The sequence below is a fragment of the Manis javanica genome, unplaced genomic scaffold (assembly GCF_040802235.1).
Source record: "Manis javanica isolate MJ-LG unplaced genomic scaffold, MJ_LKY HiC_scaffold_24, whole genome shotgun sequence".
NCBI classification, from domain to species: Eukaryota; Metazoa; Chordata; class Mammalia; order Pholidota; family Manidae; genus Manis; species Manis javanica.
Window position 1 is genome coordinate 1854047 of NW_027332170.1, and position 15684 is coordinate 1869730.

The 15684-nt window shown below is 35.0% G+C and overlaps 1 protein-coding gene across 1 annotated transcript in view; it reads right to left on the reverse strand.

Annotated features, from left to right (window-relative positions):
• Positions 1 to 295: 295 nt before the first annotated feature.
• LOC108396645 (ALG13 UDP-N-acetylglucosaminyltransferase subunit) overlaps positions 296 to 15684 on the reverse strand; it is a 69700-nt gene continuing 54311 nt past the window's right edge. Inside the window, 4 exon segments of the mRNA XM_073228310.1 lie at positions 296 to 1674; positions 4494 to 4677; positions 6218 to 6258; positions 10270 to 10512. Of these exon segments, the coding sequence (XP_073084411.1) occupies positions 1412 to 1674; positions 4494 to 4677; positions 6218 to 6258; positions 10270 to 10512 (731 nt within the window). The 3' untranslated portion in view covers positions 296 to 1411.

Here is a 15684-nt window from a genome sequence, read left to right on the forward strand (position 1 = left end):
AAGATCAAGGATGCAAAAACAAAACACAAGCAGTTCCGTGTCTCATGAAGCACAAGCCTTAACTAGGTCACTGATTTGGAACTCATTAATATCATTCGTCTCAAGAACAGCACATTGAAGATATGACACCTTTTTTGAAATTGATTCCAGTTCAGTTCTTTCAGCTGTTATAGCACCTCAACTCCCAAAGTCTCAAATATTTTTTGCCTGGGGTATAACTCAAGGTTGGAAAGGACAAGCATTAATGATCTTAATATAAAGACTTTATTAAGACAATATAAATAACTTTTGTGGCAACCAAAGAATACACTTTAAATAGATGTCTGTCAGGTGAGAAACTGCAAAGCATTCATGCTCAATTAGTCCTCAGAGAACTGACTCAGAAGAATCTGTGGTCTTTAGGTAGATGAAAGGGAGAAGGCAGAAAGACTGATGAAATACATCTCACAAAGTCAGAGACAAGGCAGTCCTGGAGAGATACAAGTCTAAAAACAAAAACTGAAAGATATAACAACAGCTGGAAGTACAGTACAATGAAAAAGTAAGTCTAGATCAAAGTTCAAGAATGAAGTAAACAGATGTAAAAAAATGCAACCTAAAAAGAAACATTCTCAAGGGAAAACAACCAGATATCGTAGTACAAGCATTGCAGTATCTTACGATTGAATAACATTTCAACTGGTCCCATCAATTCTTGCCATAAATTTGTTGTTTTGCAACCAAAGTACAAGTGGAAGAAAACATATTGGAACAATCAAATGTCTATTATCTTTGCTGCCAGGAAAAACTGAAAAGAAAATCACACTAATTTTAGCAATTTTAAATGCTAATTTTATTCACTGCTAACTGCAAAGAACACCAATTCAGTAGTGTGCCGTAAAACACTTACACAAATCCAGAATTAAACAGAGCATATGGGATAAATCTAAAGCACAGCACCATGTGCCTTTGAAATGGTTATCACAGAACACAACTCAGTTCAGACCATTAAGAATTCAATACTGCTAGTTACCCAGAAGCAAAATGCTCTTGGTTTCATAAAAAAGCAGTTGTTGCACTTTTCATGGTTTAATATGGTATGTAATATCTGAACCAAGGATATAGTTCATGTGATTTATTCTTTTTGTCAGTTGGTACCATCAGCTAATACAAAGTTGACAAGCCTGCTGAAAGGAAAACAGTTGAATACAATGAAGTATGCTCAGTATGTGGCTCAATTTCCTTAACACACCCAGAGTAATACTCCTTTATTTTAAAGTACTATTTTAAACCAGAAGATAAAACAATTTTAAAGACAAATATAATAGTAACCACTCTCACCACCTAATTCAAACACTAACATAAAACAATTTTTAAAAACCAGAACAGCAAGAAAAATGGCAGTGTTAAGAATGCTTCATACTGCTGAATCTTACATATTCTGAGGTACATGATGAGAAGCTAATGGAGATGAAGCAATATAGCCATCTGGCCCAGGTCTCATAGTACCATGAATATGACAAGAACCACCACATGCTGCACCAACTGGATGCCAAGGGACATGAGGCAAAACAGGGAGGCAGGATTCAAAACCAAGCAAAGACGGCTTCCCAAAGGGATCTGACATCACTGGATATCACTGACATCACTGTGCTCCATGAGGCACAGATGCAGGGTCAGCATTTGGAAAAGTATCTGAAATAAAGAATGTGAACAGTATGCTTTATATACAAAGATACACAAAACACCAACATAAATGGATGATCTTACAGGTAAAAATAAAATTTATCACTAACTATAGGAAAGATCACAACAATTATGGTGGGAGCACTTTAGATATCAACGTTGGTAATTTAGGACAGGTTATCAGAAGATTGTATGAAAATTTCCTTAAAAAATTTGTGTTGTGTGTATATAATGTGTCAAATATATTCTACCTAGAGACAACTATCTCTCTGGGATCATTTAAGTACCAAAACAGACTAGATGCTACATTCTCTAGAGTCCTTCTAGTCAATTAAATTATTTTAAGAGTCAGTTGCAATTAAGTGATTCAACAGCTTTCAGTTTAACACATATCATCCAAATGACTATTCTGTATTTCTTAAGCAATTAAAACTTCAGGTGTCTTAAAGTAGTGACTCTGTGGCATCTTACTTCACTAATGGACAGTGACTGCAATGGGGTATAGGGGGGACTTGATAAAATGGGTGAATGTAGTAACTACATTGTTTTTCACATGAAACCTTCATAAGAGTATATATTAATGATACCTTAATAAAAAAAAACTTGGGTGTCTATACCATGTAGCCTATACTTTAAGGTACAGGTCTAAAGAGCATCCTAAAAGACCAACAATTTAAGTGTCATGTCTTGAATGTCATAAAGATATTAGCATAATTTTAGTTTTACAGCACTTTAGCTACCTTAAGTCAGTTTTAGTGGACACAGATGCTGTTCTGACCCTGCTATAGTGACTATATAAGTAGTAAACAAAAAGGAGTCCTTCATTACTTGGGATAACATAGATTAGCTCATTCTGTGAAATTAAGACTTCCAGGGTCTCATGGTTTACTACAATTGAAAATTTATAAATGGTACATGGTACAAAAATACATGAAAGGTTGAAACTTTTTAATTTTATTACCACAGGGCACATCACACCACCAGACTAGGAATAAGATTCCATAAGGCTAAAGTTCCAAAACCATTAGTATGTTTTAAAATAAAAAGGGAAGGAAGGATATTCATATTCCTCACATGACCCCGACACAGTATACTTATGCGTTTGGTATATACAGTGTATCTATCTCATTTAGTTCTTAGAATAATCCTGGCAAATCAAGTATTTCCCATTTTACAGATAATTAGGGAGGTTAAGTAACTCAGCCAAGATCGCAACCATCAAGCGAGCAGTGCTGGATGGGAAACAGATTTGGTTAGGTTAGTCTACATCCTTTATTCCACCTTCTGCTGACTCTTTCCAAGGGCGGTCCAAAGATCCTGTTGTAAGTCCTTCAAAATGCCTCCTCAACATTATACTGTGAACTCACAGACAGAGCAACCATCTTTACGGTGTGGTACAACAGTCTGAGGATTCCTTTATGTATTTAAAAATTGAGGATCTGAAATAGCTTTTGCTTATGTGGGTTATAACTACCAATATTTACTGTATTAGGATATAAACTAAGAAAGTTAAGAATATTTAATTCATTTAAAAATAAGCCCACTATTGGTAACACAAAATTTTTACAGAAAAATATTTTCCAAAACAAAAATTGAGACAAGTGGCATTGTTTTACACTTGTGCAAATCTCTGATGTATGGCTGAATATAGACAGCTGGGTTCTCTTATCTGCTTCTGCATTTAATCTATCATGATAATGTTGTTTTGGTTGGAGTATATGAAGAAAATCTGGCCTCATACAGATTTGTAGTTGGAAAGAAGGGAAGTCTTTCAAATAACTAGCCTTTCCAGATAATTGTAGGTAACTTCTGACACTACACCCAAACTAGGTAAGTGGTAGTTTCTTAAAGGTGGGTAGCAATGTGGACTTTTTGTACTCTGTCAGTATTAAAATACAGTTTTATCTTGTACTTTTGATAGATGTTACAAAATCATGCACAGGTGACATTATACATTGGTAAAAGAGAAAATATTATTTCACTGAGATAATACAGAGCTCCCAAATGTTGACACACTTCAATATACAGTGTAAAAAAACTACATTCATTAATAGACCCATCTATCTTATTATGACAGTTAAGTACTAGGAAGCTGTCAAACTCATAGTGGCAGACAAGTTTTCAAAAATTTTAGTTTTTATTCAAAAACTGTAATTGTTACCTTGGACAACAAATACTACCAGTAGTTTTACTTGAAATGACAGGCTCACATTGTTCATTTGAGAAAATGTCTGCCAGATCCCCAAGTCTGAATAACCATAGTCAGTCCATCATTTTTTCAAGTCAAAATAGTGTTCTATGAAAAAAGCTAGTTCAGCTCAGAACTCAGCCTCACAAATCCTTTTAAGGTAGTCATCAATATGCCGAGTGCTTATTACTACTTACCATTTTGTTACACAGAATAAGTACAATTAATCAATGATAAAGATTTAATAGAAATAAGAGTATCTTTGATGAAACAAAAAATAAAACTGGCATTTTTTTGTACTATGGGGTGTGGGAATGGACAAGATACTGATTACTAGCACACAGTTTCATTGCTCCTGCCTTAGTTTGGGGCTTAGGCACCAGCAGTTTTACCCACCACTGATTTTTGCACCCTCAGTGCAAATGTAACACAGTGAAAGAGACAATTAAAATCTGTGTATGATGATGAATACTTTGGGCCTCATGGATCCCTTAAAAGGATCTCACAGACCCTAAAGGACACACATAGCATGCTTTGAGAAACACTGCTCTAGTATATAGACCTAATGAAATACCTGAAGACTATTATTTACAATAAAATCTAATCGTCTTTCTTGCAGGCAATCTTACTATATACTCACCACTTGCTGATGCTTCTGCCTGTGTGCCATCTTGACTCTCCACCTCACTGTACAACTGAGAACTGGTTTGGTCTGCCAGAGAAGGTGTCTCAGTATAGCCTGGGTAATTCTGTACATGAAGCTGCTGCTGCTGGTGCATATATGGCACATAGACCAAGGAGCACCAGTAGTTGTGGTGATAGCACTTTTAGATAAGAGAGGGAAAACACACATGCTTACTGTTATCTCTTGGTAAAATAGTATGGCTACTCACTTAAAAAAAGGTTGGGCCATTATTTTTAGGTGGGGTAGCAATGACTTTCTGACCTAAAAGACATGACATTTATTAAATCTGTTCTCTATTATATTATAACTTTTAGGATATTTTCCAGCATCCCAATCTCATAGTTGGCCCTAGAAATTCTTTTAAGAAAGCATCCTAACTAGAAATACACACAATGACCTGTATACAAAGATATCTTTTATAGCATCATTTTTAAAAGCAAAAAAACAACAAACAACACAACTCTTTGACAACAGGAAACACAATGATGAATTCAAATAGAAGCAATATTAAAATGCTGTAATAGAAAAAAAGTGCTCACATTGTTAACTTAAAAATTTATAAGATTATATAGCAGCGCATATTTTGTAAAGTAAGTATATAAGCTGTAAGGAAACATCAGTGTACAGAAGTTATAATTTGGCTGTTTTAGCATTTTTGAGATTTATGACAATGAATGCTATTACCTTTAATATGAAAAATCTTTAAAATATCTATTCTGCATTTATTTGCATACCGATTATGTGAAATGCAGAATATTTTAAATGCCACACCGTGTGGAATGAGTTACATTTCCATATGTGACTATAATAAACTAACATAACTGAAGGGGAAAATAGTTTATTTTTCAATTCTTGAAACTACATTTAAGAAATATAGTCTTGAAGAACAAAACACCCTCTACTACTCAATTTAAAAATGTGTGACAGTTGGAGAATATAGTTTTCTGGAAATGGTATGTCCAAGGTTTTAGAGGAATCCATGTTTGGGAATACAAACTATTCTGAACATTATCCAGGAGACTGGATCATTCACCAGACCTTAAGATGTATTATTCCTTTTCAGGAAATATGCCATCTTGTTGTATCAGAAGTCAAATATATTTCAGGGAGAAAATGATGGCTGAAATGATAAAAGAGGTATCTCCTGAAATCAGAAACACCTGTCAGTGACATTAACGTATCTGTCAGGAACCCCCCTTAAACAATTCAGGGCAGTGAAATCAGTGTTTGACATTACCTATGTACATGAACACTTTAAAAATAACAGAGCTCCTTAAATGTCTTTGAATTAGACTGATTACTTTTCCACTGAAATGCAGAAATGGTCATAAAAATGTTTTAAGTATGGATAAATAATCCATTTATTATTTTGAGACAGAACAACATAATGAAGGATTGGCATATATTAAATGTGGAGGCCAATATATGCCAAAGCTGGGGTGCTTAGAGCCCCTACTCACCATAACTTAACAACTATTTTTAAGAGAAACTGAAGCACTATGAGGCTAAAGTAGAAAACTGACCTGTATACATTATTCAGAGATACATTATTAAAGACAGGAATAAAACTTTTAGGCCCCTGGCAGTATTCTTGGCTATTAAAGTTCAAGAGTCTGATTATCAAAACAGCTTCATTTTTAATATTGACTTTATCAAAGCAATTTTAACATGACTCTTACCTGCAATCCCAGATTGAAATAGTACTGCAGAACTCTCACATCTAAAATGAAAAATTTTAATTTTAGTGATTACATGATATAAGCAATTAGAACACTTAGAAGCTTTCCTTTGAGTATTAAGGTAGATACATACCTTATCACCATATTAACATCACCCTCAATTCTCCCTTAGTAAATGTAAATGACTACTTACCTATCACTATAGAGACCATTTTCTGATCCAAAGTTTAATTTACCAAATACGTATTTTATTTCTATTCTTAATATTAGGCAGACATTACAGGAATGCCACTTTGGCTAGTATTTAGAAAAAATCCAGTAGAGGTATTTTCTTGCTTGTCTCAAGATAAAATTTTACTTTAATACAAATCTACTACATAAGCAATCATATTGGTCCTCTATTAGTGGAGCTCCACACTGTACAAATGAATGCTCTACCAATGCTAAGATTAGTGATGCCTATTGAGACAAGTGTATGAAACAATTCATGCTGCTTTTATTTAACATGACCAATTTACAACCCCTAGAACTCCAAAAAGAGGAGGCAATTAAGAAGGTAACTCAAAAGAAGTTATACCCTAAGGTGATAAAATTTTTCCAGACACAGAACCTAAAATATTTCACAAGTGAACAAAAACTAGATGTATGGTAGGAGGGGAAGCAGTCATAGCATTCCCATTCTCTCTCTGTATTTATCTTCACTGACTGACCTGGGATACATACACATTCTCATAAATAAGGTAACATCTTCCAATAACAAATGAACTCTCAGAAAACAACTTTCTTAAGATGAAAACTCTAAGTAAAAACATACACAACACCACTTTGAAGAATCAGCTTGTATTTTGACTATTTTGTGGGAGTATAGTATAAAGCCTAATGCTCTAGCTAAAAAATATGAAAAGATAATAGCAGGAAATTCACAAATGGCATGAAATTCTACTCCTCAGCATATATATATATATGTATATATATATATATATATATAGTCTATATATATATATATATATAGTCACCCAGAACTTGTATACAAATATCCTCAGCAGCAACAAAATAAAAAATGAACAAGCGGGACTACATCAAACTAAAAAGCTTCTGTATGGCAAAGGACACTATCAGAAGAACAAAAGGGCATTCTACAGCGTGGGAGAATATATTTGTAAATGATTTATCTGACAAGGGGTTAACATCCAAAATATATGAAGAGCTAGCATGCCTCAACACCCAAATAATAAATATCCCGATTAAAAAATAGGCAGAGGATCTGAATAGACACTTCTCCAAAGATGAAGTTCAGATGGCCAACAGGCACACAAAAAGGTGACCCACATAGGTAATTATCAGGGCAATGCAAATTAAAACCACAATGAGGTATCACCTCACCAGTTAGGATAGCCAACATCCAAAAGACAAGAAACAACAAACACTGGTGAGGATGAGGAGAAAGGGGAGTCCTCCTACATTGCTGGTGGGAACATAAACTAGTTCAACCATTGTGGAAAGCAATATGGAGGGTTCCTCAAAACACTAAAAATAGAAATACCACTGAACCCAGTAATTCCACCCCAGGAATTTACCCGAAGAAAACAAGATCCCTGCTTCAAAAAGACATATGCATCCCTATGTTTATCGCAGCACTATTTACAATAGCCAAGATATGGAAACAAGCTAAGTGTCAATCAGCAGATGAATGGATAAAGAAGATGTGGCATATACACAACAGAACATCTTTCAGCCATAAGCAGAAAAGGAATCCTACCATTTGCAACAACATGGATGGAGCTGGAGAGTATTATGCTCAGTGAAATAAGCCAAGCAGAGAAAGACAAGGACCAAATGATCTCCCTCATTTGTGGAATCTAACAACAAAGCAAAACTGAAGGAACAAAACAGCAGCAGACTCACAGACTCTCATAAAGGACTAGGGGTTACCAAAAGAGAGGGGTTGTGGAGAGTGGGTGGACAGGGAGAAGGGAATTAAGGGGCACTATAATTCAGTCACAGTATAGGTAGGTCATGGGGAAGGCAATACTGCATGGAAAAGACAAGCAATGACTCTACAGCATCTTACTACACTGACAGACAGTGACTGTAATGGTGGGGGTTGGTGTGGACTTGATAATACAGGTGAATGTTGAAACCACAATGTTGTTCATGTGGAACCTTCATAAGATGGTATAACTATGATTCTTCAAAAAAATATCATGAGCAGTATTATTATATCAATAGCAAAAAAGTGGAAACCCAAATGTCTATAAACCAATAGATAAAAATGCAGCATATCTACATAATGGATTATTCAGCCGAATAAAGTAGGTGTTCTTGTAAAGTAGGTGCTAACGTTCAAGTTTGGGGAAAAAAGAAAGTAGGAGGAGATAAGGTTCCACTATTTTACACAAAACTAAACAAACACCTATCTATGCCCCATCAATTCCACTCCTAGGTATTGACCCAAAGGAAATGAAAACATGCTCACAAAGACTTTTATGAGAATGCTCATGGAAGGTTTATGCATAAAAGCGCCAAACTGGAAATAGCCCAGATGTCCATTAATAGAATGGACAACCTGTGGAATATCCATACAATTAAATTATACTGGTAAGCAATGGTCAACCACTGGTACATATGCAGCAACATGGAAAAACCTTAAAAGCATAATGCTGAGTTTAAGAAGCCTTCCACAAAGGGCACATACTGTATGATTATATTTACATGAAGTTCTAAAACAGGTAAAACTGGCAGAAAAAAAAGAACGGTGACTGCCTCTTAAATGAAGTGGAGCTAGGGGTGGGGAATGACTAGAAAGGGGCATGAGGGAACTTTGTAGGATAATGCGTAGTATTTTCTATCTTGACCAGGATTTAGGTTACAGAGGTGCAAGTATCTATTTGTCAAAACTCAGCAAGTGTACATTTAAGATCTGTGCATTTCATTATATGTAAACTTTACATCAGAAGAAAAAATAAATATCAAACTCTAGTTAAAGATATGTATGCTTAAGTTTTTATGCAATAGCACATTGAAGTCTACAATTTACTTTGAAATGCACCAAAAATAAGACGGATTGAAGGGAAAGATGGATACATGAAGTAGAGTTAAATGTTAATGATAAAATCTTGGTAGTGGATATATCAATGTTTATTTTAAAATTCAACTTTCATGTATGTTTGAACATTTTCATAAAATGCTGGAATATGTATAATTAGCATTATGTGCCAACTGAGTAGATCCTGGGCAGGGGTAGGTAAGTGAAAGGAAGGAGTAAGGGTTTAGATACTGGGTAAATTGGTGGAAATGACACATTATTAACAAAACAGGAAACCAAGAAGAGTCAACGTTTTACATGGCCTGGAGAGAAGAAAAAAGGGAGATAACAATGAATTTCATTATAGACAGACTGAATTTGAAAGTAAGAAAGCCAAATGTAGCAAGGGGCTAGACACAAGTACCTGAAAATTCAGAGGGCAGGGCTAGACAGATTTAGGAACCATCTATAAAAAGGTGATAATGAAGTTTTAAGGTAAAGAAAAAGAAAAGAATGGAGCTGAAGATGATCTTGGTAACAACCATAGGGGCTAGGGAGAAAAAAAAAAAAAACAGAACAGAGAAGCAGCTAAAAAAATCAAGATAACGTTACAGTAAGGAAAGTATAAATAAGCTACAATTTTCAACTACAATGCTCTTTTGAGAAACACTGCCAAACAGAGGCGTAAAAGAATTTCCTATGGGAAACTGCTCTTTACTTTGATGGAGGAAACAACACATGGCTGAAATCAAGACAAATCAGACCCCCAATTCCTCCAAACAAAAACATTCTCCAAATCTTTTAAATTAAGTTGGAATTACATCTAGGTATGTAATCCTAAATCCTAAAGAATACAACAATTTCATACACTTATGGTAGGAACTTAAGAAATGAAGAAAATTTGTTATCGACTCCTGCTTTTCAAGAAAAACAGTTGAGAAATCAAAGATACTCAGTTGAGAATCTTCTTCAGGGACAAACATCTCAGACCTGAATAACCCTCACCCAAGTCTCAAAATCTACTTACCTTGAGGCAGATCATTGCCACTTGGATCACAGGAATAAGGTGGAGGTGGAGGTGGTAAATCTGAAGCCTCTCCCACCTCAAGAGGATAAAGAGAATAGGAAAGATAAGAAGGATATGAAGGATGAGGAGGAAAAGGAGGAGGAGGGGGAAGAAAAGTAGGAGGAAGAGGAGAAACAGGTGGTGGTGGTAGATAGGCAGCAGGAATAGGAGCAGAGAGGTATGGGCAGGATGGTGAGGTGATCACTAAAAAAGAAACAAAAAGTAGCAATGCACAACTTACAAGCAATAGCTCACTGTCTACTACTCTTCCACCCCCAATATGGTCAAACAACTCTAATTCTTATGTTTTGACTTAAAATCAAAAACTTGGAAGGTAAGTTGCCCATATTCTCTTAGACAAGCCAGTTAAAAACTAGGATTTATTACAGATTAGTTTTAGTTATGTAAATTACTTGAAATTAAGAGAAAAAAAAAACTGAAACCAAAGAACTTTTACTACCAAAGACTTTAAACATTAGCTAACAGGTACATAAATAAAATACCATTAAAGCAAAATTTTTACTTAGCTTTATATAAAATTAAGGATGTTTTCAGACATCTGCCACTCTTAGATCATTAAGAAGCTAGCTAGTAAGAGAGACTAAATTGCACAGATTACAGATAAAGTAATCCTTGAAGGTTTCTAGTTGTAGCACTGGAGTAACATAAGGAACTCTAAATCATGATATTTCCATTTCTAAGCATGTACAGAATCTAAAACAGGCTAGCTGAAATACCTTATCCCTTTAACTTTCTACACCTTTTACTACATTTTAAGAACAATATTCATATAGGAGTCAGTTTTTGACAATTAAAATACAAATATGTTCAAATATGAATACATTTCTCTATGATGATAAAGGAAATAATTCAGTTCCAACCTAGTAAAAATATCCCTATATATACATAGTATGCCAGAAAATGTGTTACATTTTTGACAAAAGGGGAGTGACAGAACCTTTCAAGTTTAACTGAATCATTTTAGCTGACTTAGAAAGTCAAGTACTAAATTTTATCACTGTTACCTGCCAGAAACAGGTATATATAGTATGCCAGAAAATGTGTTACATTTTTGACAAAACGGGAGTGACAGAACCTTTCAAGTTTAACTGAATCATTTTAGCTGACTTAGAAAGTCAAGTACTAAATTTTATCATTGTTACCTGCACTTTAATTTTAATCCTGAAAAGTATAGAAAATTTAGTCTTGTTCCTCAATAAAGGTTTAAATTCAGTTTTAGAACACTTAGTTCAACTAACAGTCCACACAAGCTGTATTTGTTATCCTAGTAATATAATGAGGAATAAGGCCAAGTATTAGAAGTAAACCACACTGTTTTCATTCACTGACATAAATATTAATAACACACTTATCTATACTCTTTATACGGTTACAGGCTAATAGTAATAGGAAATCTGTGTCTTAGGGCAATATAAAACTTGATGAACAGCTCTTTAGGGGTGATGAAACCTCTTTTTTGGTTGTGGTGTTATACAACTCTATGCACTGTCAAAACTTAACTGGGCACCAAAAGACAAATTTTATTGTTTCTAAGTTAAAGTTGAAAAACTTGCTCCTGTCTTGGAGTTTTGTTTTGCATAAAGAAATATCCACTTGTACAGTTTTAGAAAAGGAATCTAATTTTTAGAACATCTCCAAATGCTTTGAAGACCTCATGGATTTGTTTACTCTTATTCCTCTTAAACTAGCACTCAAATCACACCATTTTAAAAAAGCAAACGGAGGAAATTCACTCAGCTGAAGACAGAATGTGGTGATGATCACTAAATAAAAACCAAGTATTAGACACAGAGGTAGCTAAGTAAGTTCTCATGGGCTTGAGAGGATCAAGGGCAGAAGAGATACGGAGGTTAACTTTATCTGAACTCACCTTACTTGTAAATACATAATGTAATAAACCCCCTAAGAAAAAGCTTTTATAATTTCTAGCTACTCTCTAGAGATCCATGAGAATTCTCATTCACAGTTTTAATAGGGCTCTATAGGCTTAAAGGGTATATAATTCAAGAGGTAACTCCAGGACAAGGGAACTTTTCTAAAGTATTAATGGAAACCAATGTAATGTACTAAAAATGCTTTCCCCCTTGTCTCTGTAGGTGCAGTCTGCTTCAGGACATTTCTGGGGAGAATATGAATATGCATAGTAAGATTCGGCTTCTTACAGATCAGGCCTGGACCTAGGTGTAGCGAGGTGCAAAACTGAAGGGGCCACCAAGTTAACACTCAAAATAACCCATGGTAAGTAAAATATAAAAATTCTAAATTAAGACAGGATCCAAGCCTGCACCTGCTTGAACCCCAAGAATGAATGTCTCATTCAACTCACCCTAAGCCTGACACACAGATTTTATATTTAAAGTTTCAATACTTTATCATGGATATGTTCTGCATTAACCTTTATTTTTTAAATACTGCATTAAAGTACTATCTTGATTATTGTGGGTTTTTGGCACTTCCTTAAATCTTGCATCCAAGGCAAATGAGTCACTAGTCGCAGCTCTGACAAGCACCTTCGAAGTTACCACAACTCAGTTGACAGGATTTAATGCTTATGAGGAGACTAATGTTAAAAGGCAATCATAGCATCTAGTAGGTAAGAAGTGGCTTAAAACAGGATGGAATGGGGTGCCAGAGAAACACATAACACAATGCGAAATATGATTTGTTTCATCTAGAGGACTGACGGGAATGATAAAGAATAACTAAAAAGCAGCCATGAACTAGTAGACTTACAATTGAGGTTCCTAAGTGACACAAAAAAACAAAAATTAAAATAAATGAAGGCAGTATAAATTTTTAGAAATATCTACATAGAACACAATTTGGCATTTAAAGAGTAAGCATTCCGTGACTGTAAGTGAGGCATTACAATGTTTAATTCAGCTGTTACTTCATTTTCTTTCAAGCTCATGCATCTGCTAAAAACAGAGCGGGTTTTCCTTACAATTAGCACAAAGTAGTAAATCAGGGTCTACTTTAACATCTGCAGTGAAAATTTTCTATGGTAATTAACATATACTGCATGGTTCTGTTCTAGGCACTGTGCTAAACAGTTAATTTTTAAGTTATACATAAAGAAAACACATCAAATGAATTATTTTAAAGTGGACACTATGAAGATCAAGTAAAACTTTGCCAGCCATTCAAGAAAAATTCCATGTGCCCCAGCTCAATCATAACCCTCCCTTTCCCACCATAATTAACTGTTATCCTTTCATAATATCATTTCCTTATGGTCTTAGGGGTTTTGTTATTCAAATATGTATCCCTAGATAGTTTTTTTAAGTCCACGTCTTGAATCTCTTTTAAGTCTGTTGGTCCATACTCCACCTCTGTCATTTCCTTTCAGTTTTTTATTTTGAAGAATCTGGGCCCTTGGACCTGTTAAATTTCCCAGTCTGGATTTTGCTGATCACATACCCTTGGTGCATTTCAACATGTTCTTCCACATTTCCTGCAATTGGGCAGTTGGATCCAGGAGGCTGGATCAGACTCAGGATTAATTCCCTTGGTGCTTCTGTAAGTAATACGTGACTGCCTCTGCAATCTCAGCAGCTATTTCTGCTTAATACCCATCCATTCAGTAAGGACTGCAAAATGATTATGTTCTGCCCCTTTTATTCAGTGATTATATATGTGTGTGTGTGTGTGTGTGTGTGTGTGTGTGTATATATATGTATATTAGTATTCTAACTATACACACACACACATACACACAAAAACATTTGCCCTCAACTACTATTTGGTTACACATTGGTTCAGTTCATACAAGGCAAGCAGGATAAATGCTTCTTTCACTTAATTTTGCAGTGTTCAAGAAAATGAACTGGTTTCCTATCATCCTCTTAAGGTAATCAATTTAAAAACATTAAGAACTTTAAAATTTAACACATTTTATTTGTTCTAATCTACTGTAATTATCATTGCTGAGGCTTAAATTATTCCATTCTTGGCCAGTGGGAACCTGTTCAAGACAGCTCCTAAGTCGTTTTGACATGAGTCCAGTAACTCTTCCTAGGTATATCTGCCATGACAGAATGATCCAGGCTCATCTTGAACATTTCTTGCAGCCATTTCTCCACAAAACCCCCACCTTTTTTCTAAGTGAGGAATAGTATTTCAAGACTACAGATTGAGTGCTAAGGTTATTCATCATTTCTAGGCCTTTTCTGTGGACAAAGCTACAAAAAATACACATATATTTAAAGATAAAATACCTTAAGTTTATATTGATACCTTCAAAGGACCACAGAAGCTTTTACTCAGCCTCTTTATCACATCTGTATTACCTTTCTTCCATATTGAGACTCCTGGTTTGCTAGGACACGAGGGGATAAAATCAGAATATTCCATACTCACTCTTGTTTTAGCCAACATTCGTTCTGAAACAACAATCTGAGTGAATTTGATAGGATTCCTGAAAGCATTAAAAAATGCTTAGCACATGGTCTCTCAACTCTTACCATTTTAAAAAATACCTATGCTGTATCTACAATGTCTAAGTATACGGCTGTTGCTATTAAACAGTAAATTCTCAACCTCTAACCTGTTTGTCTCAATTCTTCCAGTAATTATGTATTTAATACCATCAGATCTTATGCTGATGTTTCTAATTGTTTTAGTAGTCTTAAAGTCAAAGCTCATTCTCTAGTACACTGATGTCCATTCAATGCAACTCTCTGTGATGGCAGGAATAGCACTTCTGGGCTGTCCAATATACGTGCCTCTATCTCCATGTGACTCTGAGCAGTTGACATGTGGTTGGTGACTGAGCAACTGAAAGCTTATTCAACTATAATTAACTGAAATTTAAATTGTCACATGTGGCTAGTGATTACCCTGCTTGATGGCATGGCTTTAGTAGGTTCTTCAGGAAGGGCTCATGCAACGAACATTCTCTCAATTCTTATATCTGCCTTTAGGCCTGATATTCAGTTTAATTAGATATAAAATCTTTGGTTTACATTCTTATTTATTATCTCAAATGTTCCTCCATTTTCTTCTGGCAGAAACTATCAAGTTTGATGAATTGCATTTCATTTTTTTTTATGTCCCATAGGCTCTTTCATCTAGATTACAAAAGGACTTTTTCTTTAAAGTCCAGACACTAGAATGTTCTGGTGTTGCTTGCTCCAGGTCAATATTCTCAGGTATGCAGAGTGCTATTTCAGTATACAGTTTTAAAGCTTTTTCAATTTCATAAAAGTTTTCTGAATTACAGGTGTTATCATTTGTTCTTTCTCCTTACTTTGGTTTTCCTCTTCAGGGAGGACTTCTACAGTGCTTAGTCTCTCTGCCTAACTTTAATACATCACTTGTGATTTTTTTAATCTTCCTTTTCTTCATTTTAGATTT